General features: G+C 39.0%; 1 protein-coding gene across 1 annotated transcript; it reads left to right on the top strand.

The window, feature by feature from the left end:
- The first annotated feature begins 10245 nt into the window (after positions 1-10245).
- Positions 10246-16286, top strand: LOC122138010. The gene is made up of 2 exons (XM_042728373.1): positions 10246-12091; positions 16020-16286. The coding sequence occupies exon 1, from the start codon at positions 11104-11106 to the stop codon at positions 12031-12033; it is 930 nt and encodes a 309-aa protein (XP_042584307.1). The 5' UTR covers positions 10246-11103; the 3' UTR covers positions 12034-12091; positions 16020-16286.
- Positions 16287-22843: the final 6557 nt, after the last annotated feature.

Here is a 22843-nt window from a genome sequence, read left to right as displayed (position 1 = left end):
ACTGAATGTTTTCCTGCCTTGCTACAGTATATTATTGTACATTACAAATATTTGGATCGTCCCTTATTTTATTAAAGAATAAATACCTATTTTCTTCAAGAATAAACATTATAAATAAATAATTAAAGAAAGAATCTCTAGTAGCCCTTATTTGTAGGTTGTAGGAGATATGCGAGCGATTCATAGATTTAAAAAAGAAAAAAGTGGGTGCTTGGTTTCAGAAAACGAATACACCTCGTAAAAAATGCTATGATGAAAAAGTCATGCTAACTTATTAATTCATAGAAATAATTTAAGCAATTAAATCCTTTTTTATACTAGATTCAACTTGAATTTCAATACTATTAAACTGACTTTAAAATCTCAAGGAGTTTATAAGTTGAAACGGTAAAATGTCACAGTGCATGTTAAATAGCCTAAATGAACTTGTATCTTATATAGTATCCGGAGACTTGATTGCATGTTAGCATAAAACTAACAATATAATTTTTTATTTTTTATTTTTTAATGAACAATTCCTGTATAAAATGTGACAGCAACCTTTATATCAAACATTTTGAAATCGTCCACAGCTGAGCAACGCGAGAGGCGGATCTGAAGTAATATTTGTTTTGTTCACGAAGTGAATGTGATGCACGAAGTCATTTTTAGATGCAATGAAAAAAATAAAGCTGGATAAAAACATACACGAAAACGCTAAAATTATAAAATTACATTTGTGAGAGTTGCATTTTATTACATTCAGAAATAATAACGGGAGGCCTAATAATGCTATAGGCTAATGTACCAACAGGACATTTTTAGTTCCCTTCACTTTACAACAAATCCTTTCAAATGTAAAAAAATTATCAGAACAGAACAAGATTTACAAATATATAATTCTAATGGATAAATATAATTGCAGCAGGCTATATAATAAAGTATAGGCTTATAAACAACAACAAAAATAACAATTAAAATAATTTAAAGCGATACATAATGTAAGGTTGGGCTTATCTCTCTCATTCGGGACACAAATCCAAACATGTTGCCCATTTTGAAGCTAAACTCTTATTTATTAGGTAAAAAATAGGCTTTGGATTTCACACGTGTTTCAGTATCGACGGGAAAAAAATCATAATTAGCAAAAAAAGATATGCCAAAGTGGCCCGCTGCTCGAGCCGCGCATGCTCGGTGAACGACACTGTTTCCAATGAATCTGTGCGCGTGAGGCACCAGCGCGATCAAAGTCACAATTCACAATTATTGGTCACACAGTAAAGGCATAATTGAAAAATGCAAAGTGTTAGCAGTTTGAAAAGTCAAGAATTATAACAGAGTTAATAAGAATTATTTGTAAATGCTGGACCGTTCTCATTTTGCTCTGCAAATGGAACCTGAAGATTATTATTATTATTTTTTTTTTTTAACCAAGAATGAACCGAAATGAAAAATATATATATGACTGACTGTTTTAAAAACAATAGCAGCATAAGAGCCTTTGTGTAAAGGCCTTTCTTTAAATTTTTGATGAGTAGACTGTAGCCTAAGGACTATCCTATTTTTTTAATTGTTGTTTAACGTCTTCCTTTCATTTTACAATTACATATTGTTGTTTAACGTCTTCCTTTCATTTTACAATTACATTCAGTTCGCAATCCGTCCCTTTGCGCCACCTGGCGGTTTGTTTTGTTTTCGCGAATGATTTTAACACGCGACTGATTTGCAGTTAACGCCGCGGCCCTGCGGCGGCGGTACGCGCGGCGGTATTACCCACCCGAGCATGCAAGGGTCGGGAAATGTTGGGTCAGTTTGTGCGAGAAGCGGGAGCAGCTTACGGAGGATTCCGCTTGGTCTTAAAGCCTTCCGCAAACGTCTACATTCACAAATAACAATGATTTTGGCAGAAATAATGATTAATTATCAATTGATAATTTGGTTATTATTTTGGTCTAGTGAAAATAATAATATGCGGGAAAATAATAATGAATAAAAAGAGTAGGGCTGCTGTGAGTGCAGGCATGTTTCAACCCAGTATGACAACACACCGTTCCTCACAGCCCAAAAACAGACCTAATTCAGTTCAGCTGGAGGGGGTTGGGGTAGTTCTGTATAGCTTGTGGGGGTCGAGATAAAGGTGTGAATTTCTTGCTCTTTCATATGGACAGTCTTAAGAGGGTTTCAAACTTGCAGAACAGGTTTTAGGACAACTTTAAAGAAAGGTTTGATCCACTTCAAATGTTGACTACTGTACAGAGCCATAAAGTTTAGTATTTATTATAACTTAATTTCAGAGGAAGTTGCCTTAACTTAAAAAATTTTTAAAATCCCCCGATTTTTTTTTTTTTTTTTTTCACAAAAAAATCCGATTTACAATTTAAATAGATTTTTTTTTTTTTTGCCTCCCTACTTAAAATCAATATTCAAATGACAAAGAAATTGTTCAAAACAAGTTTTAATATAACAATATATTATTTTTTTAATACTAGCCCATCATGCATCTAACCATCCACTCGGGGTTAACAGCTGTTCAGATTAAAACTGCCAGCTCCGCAGTGAGTCAGGTGTCATGCACGGAGGACAGACCAAGTGTAGGCCTAAATTAATTTTCTAGTCTATATATTTTCATCTCGTTATGCCGCCTGGTTTAGGTTATGTATTTATTTTATTTCTTATGTCAATTATTTGTAAATTATAGCAGACACTGTCTAACCGTGTCTACACCCGACGGCCTTGTTCATATAGTGTCTACAGTAGGCCTATGTGAGCGAAGTGGAGCAGCAACAATTTCCCTCCGCGCTCTGAGCATTTAATAATCACTAAGCTCCGCGTTCATTGATACCAGAAACACTGCTCCGCCTTCACTCCGTGGCTAAAGTTGAAATGTTATATTCATAATAGCTTATAAAAATCAAATAAAAATAAATAAAAAAATTAAATGATAGGAGAGTTTCAAAGGGGATTAGACTATTGTGTGCAAAGTTTTTGTCCTACCACTTCCTGCTATTGAGGACATCCAGAGGAAACACTGTCTACGTCAAGCTCGCGGCATTCTTAAGGACTCCTCTCACCCTGCCCACAAACTGTTTAACCTCCTGCCCTCCGGGAGGCACTTCAGGAGCCTTCGGACAAGGACCAGGAGATTCAGGAACAGCTTTTTTCCCTACAGCTGTCTACTTACTGAACTCTGCCCTCTGACACCCCACAGCGCCCCCCACCCCACACACACAGACTCCTCACCCCTCCTCATCACTACATCTGATTTATTTATTTATTTACAAACAAGCAAAAAACAGTAAACTAGTTATTACTTGAACTACTGTCTGTTCATCCAGAATACTGAGTAATCCATTTGCACACTGAAATATTTTCTATGCACTTTACTGTCCACTGCACTAGTGTAAATTATGTTCATATGTTCAATAATTTTCTGCTTATAGTGTACATACACTTTACATAATCCATCTGTATAGTATGTTCATAGCACACCTATCTGTATATCATGCTAATAGTATTTAAAAATCTGTAAATTATGTCCATAATACTGCCTTATCTGTATATTTATTGTCATTTGTAACATATTGTGGACCTTGTATATTCTGTACTTACTGCTTATTGCACTTCTGGTTAGATGCTAACTGCATTTCGTTGACTTGTACCTTACATGTGCAATGACAATAAAGATGAATCTAATCTAATCTAATATAATAATATTATATTATATTATAATATAATGCTGTGTTGAAAGATGTTTCTTACTAATGAAGTGAAATCTTATTTACTCTGCAGAAAGAGACTTTTCAGTGTGTTAAAAGTTCTATGCACAGTAAGTCATGTTAGAGCTTCAATGCACAGCCTACTTAGTTTATGGTTTCTATGAGCACTAATGCTGTGTGATTGCCTCTGAGCAAATGAAGAGACAGCAAGCCCACGTGTGCTGCAAAGGTCCTTTCTCAGTGAGAGAAAGTTGTATATGCAATGTTAAGAGCAAAGCTTACCCACTTGAAAGATGTTTCTTACTCATGAAGTGAAATATTACTTGCTCTGCAGAAAAAGACTTTTCAGTGTTACAAGTTCTATGTACAGTGTAGCAAATTAGCTCAAAATGGAAATGTATATAAATAATTACAATTGATTATGATTAATTACAATTATTATATGAGGTACCAGTAGTAACTTTAGCAGAATTAAATTGCCATCAACTAATCTGTTCGTACAGCGAACATTTAGTGTAATTTAATATCAACTCTAAGAAAGGATATTGTCTTGGCCACAAAAAATACTTTCATACAGTATTAATGCATTAGAGCATGTAGCGAGAATCAAAATCGTAAAGGGACATAATTTGCAAGGCAGAATCAGAAACTCATGTCATTTGTGCACAAGATTATCAACTAAACACTAATACAAACTTGTCTAACAAACAAACATACAATCACTCATAGGGGAAAGGGCAAATGAGACTTGATGGATGAAACCATCAGGAAAACCAGAGAATGAAGCTATGAAAAGAGTTTCTATAGCAATATGTTGTGTCTGTTTTAGAGAGAATTGAGTAGGAGGAAGATTTTTTTTACATACTTTTAGGTTGTAAAAGTTTATCTGATCTGGCTTAATTGTCCTGGTTGAAAGTGAAAAAGTGAAAGTGAAAGTTGTGACATTTGCCAAGTATGGTAACCCATACTCTGCATTTAACCCATCCAAGTGCACACACACAGCAGTGAGAAGTGAACACAATGTGAACACACACCCGGAGCAGTGGGCAGGTATATCCAGCGCCTGGGGATCAACTGGGGGTTTAGTGCCTTGCTCAAGGGCACTTCAGCCATGGGTATTGAGGGTGGAAGAGAGTGCTGTTCATTCACTCCCTCCCCCCCTACAACCCCTGCCAGCACTGAGACTCCAACCTGCGACCTTCTGGTTACCTTAAGTCCAATTCTCTAACCAACAGGCCACAGCTGCCCCCTTGCCATGGTAACCAGGGACCTGGTGTCATTCACAGATATCCTGGCACCCAGTATGTTTATTGGGTGAGGGGTCTGTGACTGTTTGTTAATCTAATGAATAATTTATTTGTTAAATCTAATGAAAAATGGTTTGTCTGATTGGTCCAAATGCTACATAATTCCCCCGTCCAATAGACAACAGTGAGCGATGTCAAAGGTGCAAAACAATCAGACACGCACCTGCCACTCACAGCTGGGAGACAGTGGTGGCTCCCGGGCTGCTGGTTGCCTGGTGGATGCTGTCAAGTGGTGATGTAAGCTGTAGCAAGGTGCGGGTCCTCGAGCTTATGTAGCAGGTGTCAAGGCTGTGTCACCTGTCATCCTGAAGTGAGTTGGTCTGGGTAAGATGTTTTTTTTTTTTTTTTTTTGTCTATGTTATTAGCCAGTAATATAGGGCAGCAAGTGGTTGTTAGCTCTCTGTATAGCTTGAACGTCACTAGAAATCTGATGTTGCGGCACCGCTTTGTCTTTGTGTGTGGCACTGACTTGAGCTTGCCTGAGTTGTGTTGGTAGAGGTTTCACTGTTGGGCATGTGGGCTGTTGCTCCATCCAACGTTGTCTGGCTGCTTCTGGGATGTCGACCGATTTTAAGGGATGCTCCTCACTCGGAGGGGTCTGATGCTGTGTTGGGTCAGGCAAGTAGTCAAAAGTTTGTCCTTCCTAGTACTCCTCAGTTGAGTTTTGTGCAAGGAGCTATTTTGGTAGTGTCAGCAGCTCCTGTAACTAAAATCTGCGTGTCCAGCAGATTTTAATTTGTTAGGAGATTTATGCTCATGAATTTATGTTAGAGCTTCTCAGGACCAGACAGCTTAGTTTAGTGCTTCTGTGTTTACAGTAACACTATGTTAGTGGAACTAAGCAGATGAAAAGAATGCAAGCCCACACATACTCAAAGCTTTTTTTCTGGTAAGAGAAAAGTTGGTTTATGCAATGTTGAGAGTAAAGTTAGCCCACATGAAACATGTTTCTGACGTGTGAAATGAAATGTTATTTGCAAGGCAGAAAAGACAAATTATAATGTGTTAGGGGTTTAATGCTCATGAACTTGTGTTAGAGCTTCTCAGCACAAGAAGCTTAGTATAGCGCTCCTGTGAACAGTAGACACTATGTTAGTGCAAATAAGCAAGTGAACAGAATGCAAGCCCACATATGCTGAAAACCTCCTTTCTCTGGAAGAGGGGAAAGTTGGTTTATGAAATGTAAAGAGTTAAGCTTGCCCACATAAAACGATGTTTCTAACACGTGAAATTAAATGTTATTTACAATGTTCAAAGACAGACTTTAATGTGTTAGGGAGTTTTATGCTCATGAACTTATGTTAGGGCTTCTCAGCACAAGCAGTTTAGTTTACATTTAACATTTACCTTTACATTTAATCATTTAGCAGACGCTTTTATCCAAGCGACTTACAAATGAGAACAATAGAAGCAATCTGTGAACAGTTCTGTGAACACTATGTTAGTGCAACTTAGCAAATGAACAGAATGCAAGCACACATATGCTGAAAACCTCTTTAATGTTAATCTGCAATGCAGAAAGACAGATTTTAATGTGTTTGGAGTTTTCAGTGCTCATGAACTTATGTTAGCGTTTCTAAGCAGAAGAATCTTAGTTTTAGTGCTTCTGTGAACAGTAACACTATGTTAGTGCAACTGAGCAACACATATGTTGAAAAATCTTCTATCTCTGTAAGATAAAGTTGGTTTATGAAATGTTAAGAGTCAAGCTTGCCACATGATGGAAAGATGTTTTCTGACCATGTTCGAAATGAAATGTTATTTGCAATGTTCAAAGACAGATTTAATAAGTTAGGAATGTTATGCTCATGAACGTGTGTGTAGAGCTTCTAAGCCACAGGAGAGTTAGGTTAGTGGTTCTGTGAACAGTAAACCTATGTTAAAGCAACTAGCCAAATGAATGAATGCAAGCCCACCTATTTTGTGTGTGAAAATTTCCTTTCCTGTAATAGAAAGTTGTTTTTATGGGTAATGTTAAGAATAAAGCTTGTCCACTTGAACGATGTTTCTGACTTTGCTAAATGTGAATGTTATTGCAATGTTCCAACAGACAGATATAGCATATGGTTTATGAGCTTTGTGCTCATGAACTTATGTCTCGAGCTTCTAAAAGCACAAGAAGCTTAGTGTAGTGATTCTTTTTGGGGGTTTGAAACCAGTAACACTATGTTGGTGCAATAAGATGCAAGTTGAACAGAATGCACAACAAGCCCACATATGCTGAAATCTTTTTTTTTTTTCTTTGAATAGAAAGTTTGTTTATGAATGTTAAGATTTAATAGAAATGCTTGTCCGAAGATGAATAGATGTTTCTGACATGTGAAATAAAATGTTATTTAGCCATGCAGAAAGACATACGATTTTAATCGTTTAGGAGTGTTTATGCTATGCAAATTTATGTTAGAGCATCGTAAGACAAGAGTTAGTTCAGTGATTCTGTGAACATAGCACTTATGTTTAGTGCAAAACTACTCAAGATGAACAGATGGATAAGCCGCACATATGTTTGAATTTTCTTTTCTGTCAATAAAAGTTGGTTTATGCATGTTGTAAAAAATAAGCTTTGTCCACATTGAAAGAATGTTTCTGGACCGTGTGAAATGAAAAATTGGGTTATTTGGCACTTTTCACAGACATAGATTAATGTGTTAGGATGTTTTGTGCTAATGAACTATGTTCGTGCTACTAAGTATTTAGAAGCTTAGTTTAGCACTTCTAGTGCACAGTAACACTTGATTTGTTTAGTGCATAACTAAGCAAATGAACTGAAATGAAAAGCCCACACAGTGCTGAAAAACCTACTTTATCTGTTTATAGAAAGTTGGTTTCTGCACTTTTAAGACTAAAGCTTGCCAAAATTAAAGATGTTTCTAACATCTTACATGAAAATGTTTTTGCAATGCAGAAAAAAACAGGGTATCAGTGGAATTACTAGTTTTATGATCAATGTACTTATGTTTAGAGCTTCTAAGCATTAGAGCGCTTAGTTTTAGCGCTTCCTTAAGACACAGTAAAACTTTGTTAGTAAGCAAATTAAGCAAATGATCTGAATACAAGCCCTACACATGCTGACAAACCTTCTTTCTCTGTTATTTAGAGAATGATTGATTTGTACAAAACTTGTTAAGACTAAATCTTGTGCCACATTAAAGATGTTTCCAACGGTCTTGAAATGTTTTTGCAATGCATAAAACACATTTCAGTGAGTTCGCAGTATTATGAATCATCGAACGTGTAGTTAGCGCGTACTAGCATGTAAACGAGTTTAGTTTAGCAATTTGTGAACAGTAAACAGCCTAAAGCTTGCCCACATTAATGTGATTTCTAACATTGTGAAATGAAATTTTTTTGCAAATGTAGAACAACAGATTTCAGTGAGTTACTAGTTTTATGATCATGCAACTTCGTTGTAAACATCTCAGATTAAGATGCTTTAGTTTAGCACTTCTGTGAACCAGTAACACTGTGACTAGAGCCAACCCTATGCAAAGAGCTTGAAAGGACGTAAGCCCACAAGTGCTGGGAAAACCTACTTTATCTGTTATAGAACCACCTTTGCAGTGTTTAGGCCACTGTTAAGACCTTTAAGCTTCCAAACATAAAGATGTTCTAACATCTTAAATGAATTGGTTTTTGCAATGAAGAAAAACAGGCTATCAGTGAAGTACTAGTTTTAGGTATATGTATATGTTTAGAGCTTTCTAATGCATAGGTCGCTTTATTTAGCGTCTTCTTTGGAGCACCAGAAAAATAAATGCTCTTAGATATACAGTTTAGCAAACTCTTTTGTTTTCTAGTTGACAAATCCTAATAGTCAATTTATGATCTTCGATACTTAATAGCACACACATGCTGTACAACCTTCTTTCTCTGTTAGTGAGAGTATTGATGCTTGTGTGACCGAAATCAGGCCGTAAGGAACAACTACATCTTTTGACCACATTTATTATATAAAAGCAGCTTCCAACGTCTGCTGATGAGAAAATGTTTTGGTCAATGCAGGAAAACCAGCATGACTCTGTTAGTGCAACTACGCAATTGATACAGAAAGAAAGGCCCACAAGTGCTGAAAACCTTCTTTCTCTGTTAGAGAATAATAGTTAAAGATAAAGTTAAGACTAAATCTTGCCCACATTAAAGATGTTTGTAACATCTTAAATGAAATATTTTTAGCAATGCAGAAAACAGATTTCAGTGAGTTACTAGTTTTATGATCATGAACATATGTTTGAGCTTCTAAGCATAAAACGCTCAGTTTAAGCGCTTCTGTCAACAGTAACACTCTGTTAGTGCAACTAAGCAACTGAACAGAAAGAAAGCCCCGAAGTGCTGAAAAACCTTTTTTCTCTTCTGTTAGACTAAAACATGCCCAATGAAATATGTTTCTAACATCTTAAATTTGTTTTACTTGCGAAAAGGGATTTCAAGTTTTATGAAGACATAGAAATGGGGGAAACATATGCCTGAGGATGACCTGGGGGGGTCATCCAAGCCCTAAATGGGGGGAACCAACCTTTAGAAGAGTGTGTTTATTACTTCTTTGTTTTCTATGGAAAAGTACAGCTGCTAAGAGTTTGTAACCTTGACGGGGGTAAAAGAGATATAAAGCGGAGGACTGCCCTCCCTTCCTTTGTCACACTCTGCAGCGACTTGTGTTTCTGTATGACTGTCTGACCTTCTTTGCAAAGAATAAAAGCTTCTTTTTTTTAATTATAAGTTTGAGAGTGAGCCTGTCTCTTATGCTAATGAGAATTGATTTAATTTTTGCCACAACAATTTGGTGTCAGAAGTGGGATTCCCTGGATGTGTCTTCTGGACCTGTGAGCGGACGGTGACTGATCATCCTGGACAATAGTTGTTCAGCCCTAACCCCGATTAGATTTGAGGGAGAGAGGGGCCGACCGCCGAGGCCCGGAGGGGACACCACTGGAATCAGAAAAGAACCTGGGTGGCAACAGGACTCTCGGTTAAGAGACAGTTCATAATCTTCTAAAAATTGGGTTTTTAGAAATTAGAATTGGAATTAAATTAGAAAGGGACGAACCATAGCGGTGGGTCCTTCTCTGTGGGAAACACAATCAAGAAGTCTCCAGGAGAACTGAGATCACGTTGACGGTTGCAGCACAGTTAAAATATTTCTGAGAAAGAAATTGAAACTGTGGGTGGCAGAGTGCCGTGATCAAGAAGTTTCTGGGGGGAATGCGATTGTGAGAAAAACAACGCAAAATCAAAAAAATTCTGGGGGGAAATTAAAACTCCTCAAACCGGCAAGCGGTTAACACATTTCTAAGAGGGGAGTTGAGACTGTGCGGGTATTAGTTCGAGCGCAGGGAGCGCTCTGCCTTTCCGACTGGGCGGAAAAGTCGGATCTGTTAGAGACGTCTGACAGATTATAGGCGCGCCAAAGGGTATCCACAGAGAAGGAAACAGCAAATATGGGAAAGTCTCAGAGCAAGCTTGTTGAATATGATACACCGGTATATTGGCAAATGAAAAAAAGGTATATGGCCAGAAATGCATGCAAGATATGGGGAAATTAATTAAATACCATGGTTTTCCAAAAGAGGGAACGTTGAGTGTTAAGAGATTAAAAGATGTGAAGGAATCAGTAGAAGAGGGAAGCGAGAGACAAAAAGGGTGTTGTGTGAAACATATGTGTGAGAAGTGTGAGCAAACGGTGAATTGTTGGATAGAGGAAGCAGATAGGAGAGAGAGAAGAGCGATGCAGAAAGAATTAGCAGGTAGAAGAGAGGAAAAGAAAGTTGAAAAATGTGAAGAAAAAGTAAATGCATCATACAGATCTACTAACAACTCTGATATTTCTGTTTCCAAACATGCACCACCGGCTTATCCTCACTATACCGTGGCGGAGCTGCAAGCCATGAAAATGGGCCCTGACCTCGACTGCTCTCCACCGAAAAAGACCAACAGCGCCGTGGGCAGAACCAGAATGGAGACGAGAAACAGAGGAAGAACCAGAAATTATTCCTGAAACCCCCAATGAAGAAATTGAAGAGGAAATAGTGCGCAGAGCAACGCCGACAAAGAAAAGAAAAACAAGACAAACAGTGAAAGAAGAAAATGTGAGTGTAACAGCTCCAATGCTTGAAGTATCTGGTCCTGAGGGGCCTATTATGGTCTTCAGACCATGGACTGTGACTGACATGAGAGAAGCGATGGCTCACTTGCCAAGCCCTGACGAAGCAGGTGATAAATTTTCTACGGAATTAGTCACCTTCTGCCAAGAGTTCAGCCCAACCGTGCACGAACTGAGAAGGCTGCTGGCAGTAAAACTGGGGGCTACGAGCTGGCATAAAGTGAGTGGAAAGCTGCAGAAAGAAGACTGTCGGAGAGAACACTGTGAATGGGGACACCGAGATAATGCAGACTACCGCAGAGCTGTGGAAGAACTGGCTGAAGCTATAAAAACAGCATTTCCAGCGCGTGTGGACACAGCGAAGATTGGCAACTGCTGCCAGAGCAGAGATGAGTCTGTTCAGGACTATTACAACCGCCTGTATCTGATTTTCAACAAACACAGCGGGTTAGAGGAACCAGATGAGCGAGGAAATCAGCCTGACACATGGGAGTGTCATCTGCGGAGCTGGTTCTTGAATGGACTGAGACCTGAAATCGCGCAAGCGGTAAAGACCAGCTACATCGAATGGAAAAGTGGACGGCTATCTGCTGTTTTAGCACACGCTTTGCATGCAGAGGAGATACAAACAGCGAAGAAGGAAAGAGCTAAAGCCAAAACCGACAGAGAGTGGCAGCTGGCGGTAGTGCAAGCAGTGTCGAAGCCTGGGGGCTATTCTGCGCAGCGAAACCAGCAAGCAAAAGGGGGAAGAGGAAAAAGACCAGGAGGAAGATATCCGAGTGAGACTGAAAGGAATTATGAGAGATGGGGTTGTTGGATCTGTGAGACTAATGAACACGCGACCTACAAGTGTACAAGATGCAGACTGTGCAAAAAGGACGGTCATTGGGCAAAGAATTGCCCGGAGGACCGGCAAAATCAAGAAGCAGACTGAAGCAAGGTAGACGGAGAGCAGAGAGGAGGGGTCCAGGGCGAGCAGCCAACAGCCACAAGTCAGGGAAGTGAAAACTTTCTAACCACATACACACACACATACACTGATCTACATTCTGCTCTCTGCAATGAAGAAAAAGCTTGCTTTCCTTTGTGTACGTCTGATTCTGTTTATTAAAATCCTGACAAATGTGCGATAATGTATAAAAGTGAAGCCTTTATGAAAATGCCTAAATATCCTATGCTAGTAGAGGGGATAATGATTGAGTTTTTAGCTGATTCTGGGGCTTCAAGATCAACTATACGACCATGTGACTTGCCATGCCAACCACAATTAACAGGCGAAACAAATGAGTCAATTTCTGCATCAGGGCACGTAATATGTGAACGATTCACAGTGCCCCTAAATTGTGAAACGGGGGGTGAGGTGCTGAAACATGCTTTCCTTTACACTCCAGCATGCCCAGTGCCCTTAATGGGGAGAGATTTATTGTGCAAACTAAATTTGACACTGGTTGCAGACTCTCGGGGTGTCCATGTGACAGAGAGAGAGCAAGTTTGTTGTCTGCAAGCAGAACCAAAATGGGCATATGAATGGCACATCATAAATTCTGATTGGGCTGAAATGATGTGTGAACTGACTAAAAATAGAACTAGACCATTTGATAGAGAAATTATGTTGCCTGACAAATTGCATTGCACGTCACATGTCGTAGTGGAACGAGATGACCAGTATGAGAAAGACTGGTTTGAGGGAGAAAAAGGAGAAACTTTGAGTTTTGAGAAAATGTTTTGGACAGAAAATATGTGTGCAGTTTCAGTTTGTCTGACAGAAAAACAGCTTCAGTTTTACTTAATGGCAGAAGATTCTGTGCCTCACTTATCGCTCTCCAAGGGCAGAGGACAGACATGGTGTAGATTAGGGCTGTTTGTGAAGAGCTGTGTTTGTGCTACTGACTGGAGGGAGATAGGCGGGGGGGTGAAACACAGTGAGAGTCTGAGAGCGTTTATGAAAGAGTGCAAGCATGAGATTGGAGTGGAGAGAATTGTGGTACCAATTGACCAAAAGGAAAGGGAAAATCATTGCATGACAAATATTTGTGCTTCAGACATACATCAAGCCTTGGCAGAAGTGCCATCAGAATTGTGGGCAAAACACAAATATGATGTGGGTTTAATTAAAGAATGTGAACCGGTTGTGATTACCCCAAAATCTGATTACAGACCGTGTCAACATCAATATCCTCTAAAACCAGAGGCAATTCTTGGTATAAAACCAGTATTTGAGTCACTATTAAAAGAAGGAATAATAGTGCCATGCAATGATTCCCCTGTGCGCACTCCAATTTTTCCTGTGAAAAAGATAAGAGATCAAGGTCAACCCACAGAGTGGCGTTTTGTACAAGATTTACAGGCTGTGAATGCTGCTGTCAGACAGAGGGCTCCATCAGTGCCAAATCCATATACAATTTTGTCACAGATACCACAAGATGCAACATTCTTCTCAGTGGTAGATCTGGCCAATGCATTTTTTAGTGTGCCAGTCGAAAAAGACAGCCAATTCTGGTTCGCATTTGAATTTGAGGGCAAGGGTTACACTTTTACCCGTATGGGTCAAGGCTTTTGTAATTCTCCAACCCTGTATAATGAAGCACTTAGGAGAAGCTTGGAAGCTTTGACCCTGACAGCAGGAACAGCTTTGCTACAGTATGTGGATGATCTTTGCTTGTGTGCTCGTGATGAATCTACATGTGTTGCTGACACTGTGACTCTCCTGAAGCATCTGGCTCAGGAGGGCCATAAAGTCAGCCTGACAAAACTGCAGTTTGTGAAACAGCAGATTACTTTCCTGGGGCATGTAATAACACCAAATAACAAAGCACTGTCTGAAAAAAGGGTTAAAGCTATTAAAGATGTACCGAAACCACTCACAAAGACACAAATGCTTTAATTTTTGGGAATGTGTTCCTACTGTCGAACATTTATTCCAAATTATGCGATTCTTGAGCAGCCTCTGAGAGCCCTAACAACAGGGAAGGGGTTGAAGTCATGTGACAAGATTGAGTGGACAGAGAGTGCGGAAGAGGCATTTCTGAACATGAAAGTTCAGCTGTCTGTTGCGCCAACTCTGGGATTGCCGGTACCAACAAAGCCTTTTGTTCAGATGGTGGATGAGAAAAATGGGTTTATGACTTCTGTACTGTTGCAACATCATGGAGACAGACTGAGACCTGTGGCATATTTTTCAAGTAAATTAGATCCAGTTGCAGCAGGCCTGCCACACTGTCTGAGTTTGGCGTCTAGAGAATTTCTGGGTTATTCTGACCTGACATTGATGGTGCCTCACGCGATGTCCATGATTTTGCAAGAACAAAAAACATCACACTTATCGACAGCTCGGTGGTTACGATACCACACTATCTTGCTTGATATGCCTAATATCACTGTTAAGCAATGCACAACCTTGAATGCTGCTACTCTCCTTCCGACAGAGGAGGATGGGGAAGAGCATCATTGTTGTTCAACAGCACTCGAACAAGTGTGTACACCACGTCCTGACCTTTCTGATGTGCCACTTGAAAACTGTGAAAATGTCCTCTTTGTGGATGGTTCGGCGTTTAAAGATCCACAAACAGGCCTCAATAAGGTTGGCTATGCTGTAACGACTGAATTTGATGTTGTGACTTCGGGCTCGTTGCCATCACATTATTCAGCCCAAGCAGCTGAGCTTGTGGCATTAACAGAAGCATGCAAACTAATGACAGACAAATGCGTCACGATTTACACAGACTCGCGTTATGCATTTGGGGTTACTCATGATTTTGGTGCGCTGTGGAAACACAGGAAATTTTTGAAGTCAGATGGGCGACCAATATTAAACGCACCTCTTGTAGCAGATCTGCTGGATGCTATTTTGCTGCCAAGAAAGATAGCCATTTGTAAATGTGCAGCACATACAAATAACAAAGATTTTGTATCTACAGGAAACGCCAGAGCAGACACAGCAGCGAAGGCCGCGGCATCTCAGCAGACAACGGCACCAGAGTGTACTTTGTTATCTGAAAATAACCCTGACATTTCTTAATCTTTACAGGACATGCAGACATTTGCCTCGGGGCAAGAAAAAGATAAATGGAAGGTGTGGCTGTGAGGTGGTGAATGGAGTATGGGTGAGCAAAGATGGCAAGCCTTGTTTACCTAAACACTTCTTTCCTCACTATGCAAAGTCGATGCATGGGAAAGAACACACATCGAAAGGGGGAATGATTATGCAAATGAAAGAATTGTGGTTTACAAAGGGGTTCACAATTTTTGCAGAAAATTTTTGTAAAAGATGTGTCATTTGTAACACACATAATGTAGCAAGAGGCATATAAATGTCTCAGGTATCCCAGCCAGCCCCAGCAGGGCCTCTTGAATATCTGCAAATGGACTTCATCGAACTGTCCCCATGTGAAGGGAAGAAATATTGTTTGGTATTTGTAGACATGTGGTCCAAATGGGTAGAGGTCTTCCCAGCGTCCAAACAAGATGCAGCAGCGGTAGCAAAGGCTCTGCTGACTGAAATAGTCCTGAGGTGGGGAATCCCACGGAAAATCAGTTCAGACAATGGAACACATTTTGTCAATGAGGCAATAAAACAAGTGGGTAGGTTTTTGGGGATCAATATGAGAACGCACTGTAGCTATCACGCAGCTTCCGGTGGGAGTGCCGAACGGGAGAATGGTACAATAAAAAACAAATCGGCTAAGTGTTGTGAGGAAACTGGACTCACATGGGTTAAGGCGCTCCCGATCATTCTCATGTACATGAGAATGAGAAAGCGGTCAAGAGTGAACCTGAGCCCTTTTGAAATTCTCTTTGGTAAACCACCATTCATAGGAATGGAAGGGGGTAAACAACAGTTGCCATCTACGGAGGTGTGTGAGCATGACATGTTGAGTTACTGCAAAGAAATGTCTTCTGTTGTCTAATGTCTGTGTGCAGGTAAAAGCTGCTCAGGGGAAAGTTGCTGAGACTCCGTTACATGACCTAAAACCAGGAGATTTCGTGGTGGTACGAGACCTGAGGAGAAAGAGCTGGAAGGCGAAAAGGTGGCTGGGACCGTTCCAGGTGCTTCTGACCACTCACACGGCTGTGAAGGTAGCGGAGAGAGCAACGTAGATCCACGCCAGTCACTGCAGAAAAGTTCCACCTGCATCTCAGGAAGAGGAGCGGAGGGAGTAAAATTTGAAGACACACGTCAACAAAGGCCAGCATCCAGCATAAACATCAAGCACCCTTATCAGCGGAAGAGCAAGGTCAAGACTGAAAAACAGCATCAAAGCAGCCTGAGCACAAGTGAAAAGATAACAATTATAAGTATCATAGTTGGGTACATCATGTTGTTTTCATATACCAGTTACCAATATCATTGCCCACATGAGAATGGCCGTAAAAGAGCCTGAGTGCACACACAATGTATGGGCAGAATGGCTGACAGGCTTGTGGGGAGGATGGGGATATTGGCTGTGCAACACTGTGTTACCAATTGTAGCGGTAGGATTTTTGCTGCTATTATGCTTACCATGTATTTTCCAGTTCATATCCAGCTCAGTACAGAGACTGGTGAAGTCCACCGTTTCACATCAAATGGTTAAACTAAATGTGTACAACGAAGACATTATCATGGATTTGAGTAGGGAGAAAACTGTTGATGAAGAGACAACCAGTAGCGGAAGCTACAGTGAAATGTCTTAAATGCATAAAAAATGATGAGAATCTCTGAAAAATGACAAGTAAGGGTTAGGCCCATCTAAGTATATACTGTTTGCTTGCTTAAAATAGGGGCTATCCCCAAACAAAAAGCCTTAGCATATTTTCTAACTTCTTTAACAAACTTAAGAGAGTGATCATTTATGCGAAAATCAGAGATGAAGAGTATAAATGTGATGTAATTACTTGTAATTATGTTTGTTTTCTTGAGTGTGAATTTTTGATTTTGAATTGTGTCTTGAATCTGTGAGGTGACTGAGGGTCTGACTCATGTCAGGAATGCAATAACAGTGTTTATTCGTTTAGCCCGGCTTCCAGAGCACATATAATGTTAAGAGTGTAGTGAAAATATAATCAGTAGTAATGAATTTTTCTTTTTATGTTTTATTGATCAATGAATGATAAAAAGGGGGAAATTGTGGTGGAAAAATTCATCTGTATGACTTCTGTATAACCATATATGCATATGTTTTGTTAGAATTGCTGCGTGGAGACCGTGAGATGGGTTTAGGGCCTAAGAGTAATGGGCAACAGGTGATTCACGGAGCCGTGTGGGTGCAAAAGGGAGACACCTGGGGGTAGAACAGATGTCAGAATGGCCTGAGAGGCCATTTGGGCCATAGAAATGGGGGAAACATATGCCTGAGGATGACCTGGGGGGGTCATACAAGCCCTAAATGGGGGGAACCAACCTTTAGAAGAGTGCGTTTATGACTTCTTTGTTTTCTATGGAAAAGTACAGCTGCTAAGAGTTTGTAACCTTGACTGGGAAAAGAGATATAAAGCGGAGGACTGCCCTCCCTTCCTTTGTCACACTCTGCAGCGACTTGTGTTTCTGTATGACTGTCTGACCTTCTTTGCAAAGAATAAAAGCTTATTTTTTTTAATTATAAGTTTGAGAGTGAGCCTGTCTCTTATGCTAATGAGAATTGATTTAATTTTTGCCACAACAGTTGTTTTTCTCAGCCGATCAATTCGTAGTTGATTGCTGATGTCGCTGGTAGTTTCCAACCTCTTGATTTCTCCATGCCCTTTGTTTTTCCTATAGTTCTAATTGACTTCCTCTTTTCTTTTAGTATCGAAACTGCTTGCTTTTCTTTCAGAGTCGCTTCCTCGTCTCCATCCTGGTTTGTGTGTGTCATCGTCAAATGCAAGACTTAGAATGCAGAAGCAATGGATATAACTGAAAAGACACATTCCCTGCTTTTAATATCTGAAGAATTAATGCAACAGGACACAGCTGAACACTAAGAAAGACCTTTGAGGCAACTGTTCCAATACTTATGCTCACAGTTTCGTCTTATATTCATCTTTAGTCATATTTATAGATTTCTTGACTCCACAGCAAACAGAACAATTTTGGCATTACTGCTCGGTAAGTACATATGCTCAAACTGCTTGCAACCTTCCCTCCCCATTATAAGCATGAGCATATTACTGTGCACAGTCTTCTTTTGTTTCAGATCACTAAGGCTTTGAAGTCCAGGCATGGACCTCACTGCTGAGAGTCACTCATTCTCATAACCAAGCTACAGTATAGACGTCCCACTGCCACATGTACACAATTACCACCGCTCACTTTTAAAGCCATTACTAAGTGTCTTAATTGTCTATGTATTTCCAAGCTGATGGTTCCGGGGGGTTAATGTTAAAGCTTTTGTATGTTCAATTAATTTTGGAGCAAGAACCCCCATAAGGAACCAAAGATAAATTGTGTTTCAATAAACTCAAGTAACTTGCCAAAGTGTTCCTGTCTGAACTAGACTATTACTCCTGCGGGTTTAACCATTAGCATAGCTAACTAATGCGTGCCTTTTCGCCCGATCACAGAGCAAAATTTATCTTAGAATACTGCAGGTCAGTGTCGAATTAATGATAACCGGGAGTCTTAAAATCTCAATCAAAATTGTTACAACAACCACATAAGTCCCATATATCTAACGACAAAATCCCAGAGGCAGCGTGTATAAATAGTTTTATTTACTTACTATATCTTGGGTAAAGAATCCCCACTTTCAGTTTTGAACAGCATAAGCCCCATATCTGACTAGTAAATCTCAGATTGGCAGCACATATAGAGTTTTAGATTAAATCTATTTGATATTGGGCGAAGAAATCCCTAATTTAGCCTTAAATCTGTAAATCTTCTCTGATGAAGAAATCTCAGATTAGCGGCACAAATTAATCTGTGGGGCGAAGAAATCCCACTTGCAGTAATATTAAAACTGGGCGATGAAGAAATCTCGTCACAGGATATTTAGTTTAAATGGTGATTTGAGCGATAGTAGTCTATATACTATATAGATAGTAGTCTGGCTAAACCGACCGTCTGCTAGCCGCCTCACGTCACAGAAGTCAGTTAATTCTCAGCACATAGAGACTCTTTCACCTAGATATCACACTATAGAGACTGTGTCTGTTCCCTGAACTAGAAAATACAAAAAAAAACGACCAAACCAATTTAAGAGTAACAATTTAATTGAGGTTCAACGAATAAAAAACAGATGCAATACGGATATATAAATGATAAAGGCTGGCTTACTGAATATCAGGTCCCTTTCTACGAAAGCACTTTTTGTAAATAATATAATCACTGATCATAATCTAGATAAGTAGTTGATATGATGCAGCAAATGACTAAATGATTGATGAGTTTGACCTTTGTGACCTTTCCCCCCTGCCCCCACGTAGCGCACCCACGTTGTGTTGACCCCGTGACCTATCCAGATGTGACCCCGTGACCTGTTAATGATATCCAGATGTGAAAACCGGCATATGTGAAATTCCGACATCGAACTTTGACCTCCTGGGATGACATATGATGTTTGTTAAGATGTTTGACTGTTTCAGAGAGGTGACAGGTGATGAACAAGCTCCCGAAGAATGTTTTTGAAGGTTTTATGGTCTGTCCTGAGGAATGTTTTTGAAGATTTTAATGGTCTGTTCCGACATCCGGTAGGTTTTGCCCCATCCGGTGTCCGGTTGCGTTCCAAGGCATGCTTAGATAAATAGACACAGGGTCTTCTGTGGAAAAATCAGAAAAGAGGAGTCTCTATCACTCTATGGGAGATGTGAGAAAGATATTGGCTTTAAGGTCGATAATAAATAAACAATTCTATCAGATCATGACATCACAATATGTGTGTGCTCACATTTATAATCTAATGGTTGTATAAAAGAATTTAAATAAAATATGTAACATGACTATTAATAAATTGGGGATAAAACAATAAATAAAATTACCCTTACATTTTTCAGGAGAATGTCTTCCTCCTAACACAGGTATGACAATTCTTCAAATGAAATGTTTAAGTTGGAAACGCTCTCTATCTCCTCCCTCTCTCACCCTCTCTGTCTCTCTCTGTCGCTCTCTCTCTCTTTCTCTTTCTCTTTCTCTTTCTCTTTCTCTTTCTCTCTCTCTCTCTCTGTCTCTGTCTCTGTCTCTGTCTCTGTCTCTTTCATGCATGCATGCGCATTCAATCGCCCCAGAGTCTTATTCTCTTCTTTTAAATTAAAATAAATAAATAAAGTGATCGCACATGATATAAAACAAATCAAAACATTTACGCTAGTTTTTGTCATCACTAAAAATATAAAAATGTTGTACATTTTACCAGGGTCGGGAAAAATATATATATTTTAACAGGCCAAACAATAAGGGCTATTCGGGGGGCACCGACATGTCCGGACATGTCAAATGTCCATGTTTTATTGAGGCTTTACACTGACATAATGCAATTCACATACATTTTTTTTTATAATTTTTTCACAAAACAAATTGTTGCAAAGCAGTTTCTACATTATATTTAGAACATTTTATATTGATATTTACATTATATTAATGATTTTTATACGGTATCATCACCTAAACCTACCATCACAGTAAACATTCTAAATTTTTATATTTTGATAAACATCTTGTAGTATAATTTATCATTTTAAAAAGCTGTATAATTATTTATTTTTACTGTACACATACCATCACACAAAAAAATTCTGCATATGCTTACATTTTTAATAAAATATTGTTTTTAAGTGATCTGAATTATGAGAACTCAAGAAATTTCATAAACCACATTTACCTTTGTTATATCAGTTAAACTCCTGTCATTATGCAAATTGTTGCTCTGATAAATCATATAAACAAGCACACACATATGTTAACATTACAGGCTAAAAGAGACTTATCCCCATTTTAAAGAATATGACAGCATGTTACTAAAGCAAATCATTTTTAAACAACAACTCAACACTTAAGTTTACTGATCTTATAAAACACATTTTAAATGAAAATTTTAGTTTTTCACTAACTGCGCATAAATGTTGTTTTCACAAAAACTCAAACATGTACAATTATGTCAAAATATATCCAGTGCACCAGTGATTAAACATAATATACTTTACAAAAATAAACATTTACTATAGTTTCATTTGTCAATAAAAATGCTTTACATTATTAAGCCAATGACATTCATACCCTCGAGTAAAATGTTTACAAAATGGACATAAGTTGGAAAATTAAATCCTGCTTTGAGCTCTTCTCACTAACTGAAGTGAATAGCCAGTCTGAGGCGGTCATGCTGACACACACGCATGCACGTACATACGCACACACACATACACACACTCACGCGCTCACGTTGTTGGTTTTTATGTTTTAGGGGACACTCTATAGGAGTAATGATTTGCACCGTACAAACATTTACCCATCACACTAATCACATCACATATTTTAATTTTTTTTATAAAATATTGTTTGTAAATATTTTAATTATGAGGACTCAAGAAATTTCATCATAAACCAAATTTACGTCATTATATAAGAGTAATTCCCATGTCATTATACAGTTTTGTGCTCTAATAAATCATATAAACAAGCATGCACATACATAAACATTTCAAACTAAAGAGACACTTATCTCTATTTTAAATGGTAATAAAATACAGGTGCTAGTCATATAATTAGACTATCATCAAAAAGTTGATTTATTTCACTAATTCCATTCAAAAAGTGAAACTTGTATATTATATTCATTCATTACACACAGACTTATATATTTCAAATGTTTATTTCTTTTAATTTTGATAATTATAACTGACAACTAAAGAAAATCCCAAATTCAGTATCTCAGAATATAACTTAAGACCAATACAAAGAAAGGATTTTTAGAAATCTTGGCCAACTAAAAAGAATAAAAATGAAAAGTATGAGCATGTACAGCCCTCAATACTTAGTTGGGTCTTCTTTTGCCTGAATTACTGCAGCAATGCGGCGTGGCATGGAGTCGATCAGTCTGTGGCACTGCTCAGGTGTTATGAGAGCCCAGGTTGCTCTGATAATGGCCTTCAGCTCTTCTGCATTCTTGGGTCTGGCATATCGCATCTTCCTTTTCTCAATACCCCATAGATTTTCTATGGGGTTAAGGTCAGGCGAGTTTGCTGGCCAATTAAGAACAGGGATACCATGGTCCTTAAACCAGGTACTGGTAGCTTTGGCACTGTGTGCAGGTGCCAAGTCCTGTTGGAAAATGAAATCTGCATCTCCATAAAGTTGGTCAGCAGCAGGAAGCATGAAGTACTCTAAAACTTCCTGGTATATGGCTGTGTTGACCTTGGACCTCAGAAAACAAAGTGGACCAACACCAGGAGTGACATGCCACCGCAAACCATCACTGACTGTGGAAACTTTACACTGGACCTCAAGAAATGTGGATTGTGTGCCTCTCCTCTCTTCCTCCAGACTATGGGACCCTGATATCCAAAGGAAATGCAAAATTTACTTTTATCAGAGCACATAACTTTGGACTACTCAGCAGCAGTCCAGTCCTTTTTGAAGCGAGACGCTTCTGACGCTGTCTGTTTGTTAAGAGTGGCTTGACACAAGGAATGCGACAGCTGAAACCCATGTCTTGCATACGTCTGTGCCTATTGGTTCATGAAGCACTGACTCCAGCTGCAGTCCACTATTTGTGAATCTCCCCCACATTATTGAATGGGTTTTGTTTCACAATCCTCTCCAGGGTGCAGTTATCCCTATTGCTTGTACACTTTTTTCT

This window comes from Cyprinus carpio, chromosome B7, assembly GCF_018340385.1.
Source record: "Cyprinus carpio isolate SPL01 chromosome B7, ASM1834038v1, whole genome shotgun sequence".
NCBI lineage: Eukaryota > Metazoa > Chordata > Actinopteri > Cypriniformes > Cyprinidae > Cyprinus > Cyprinus carpio.
This window is presented reverse-complemented; position numbering and strand designations above follow the sequence as displayed.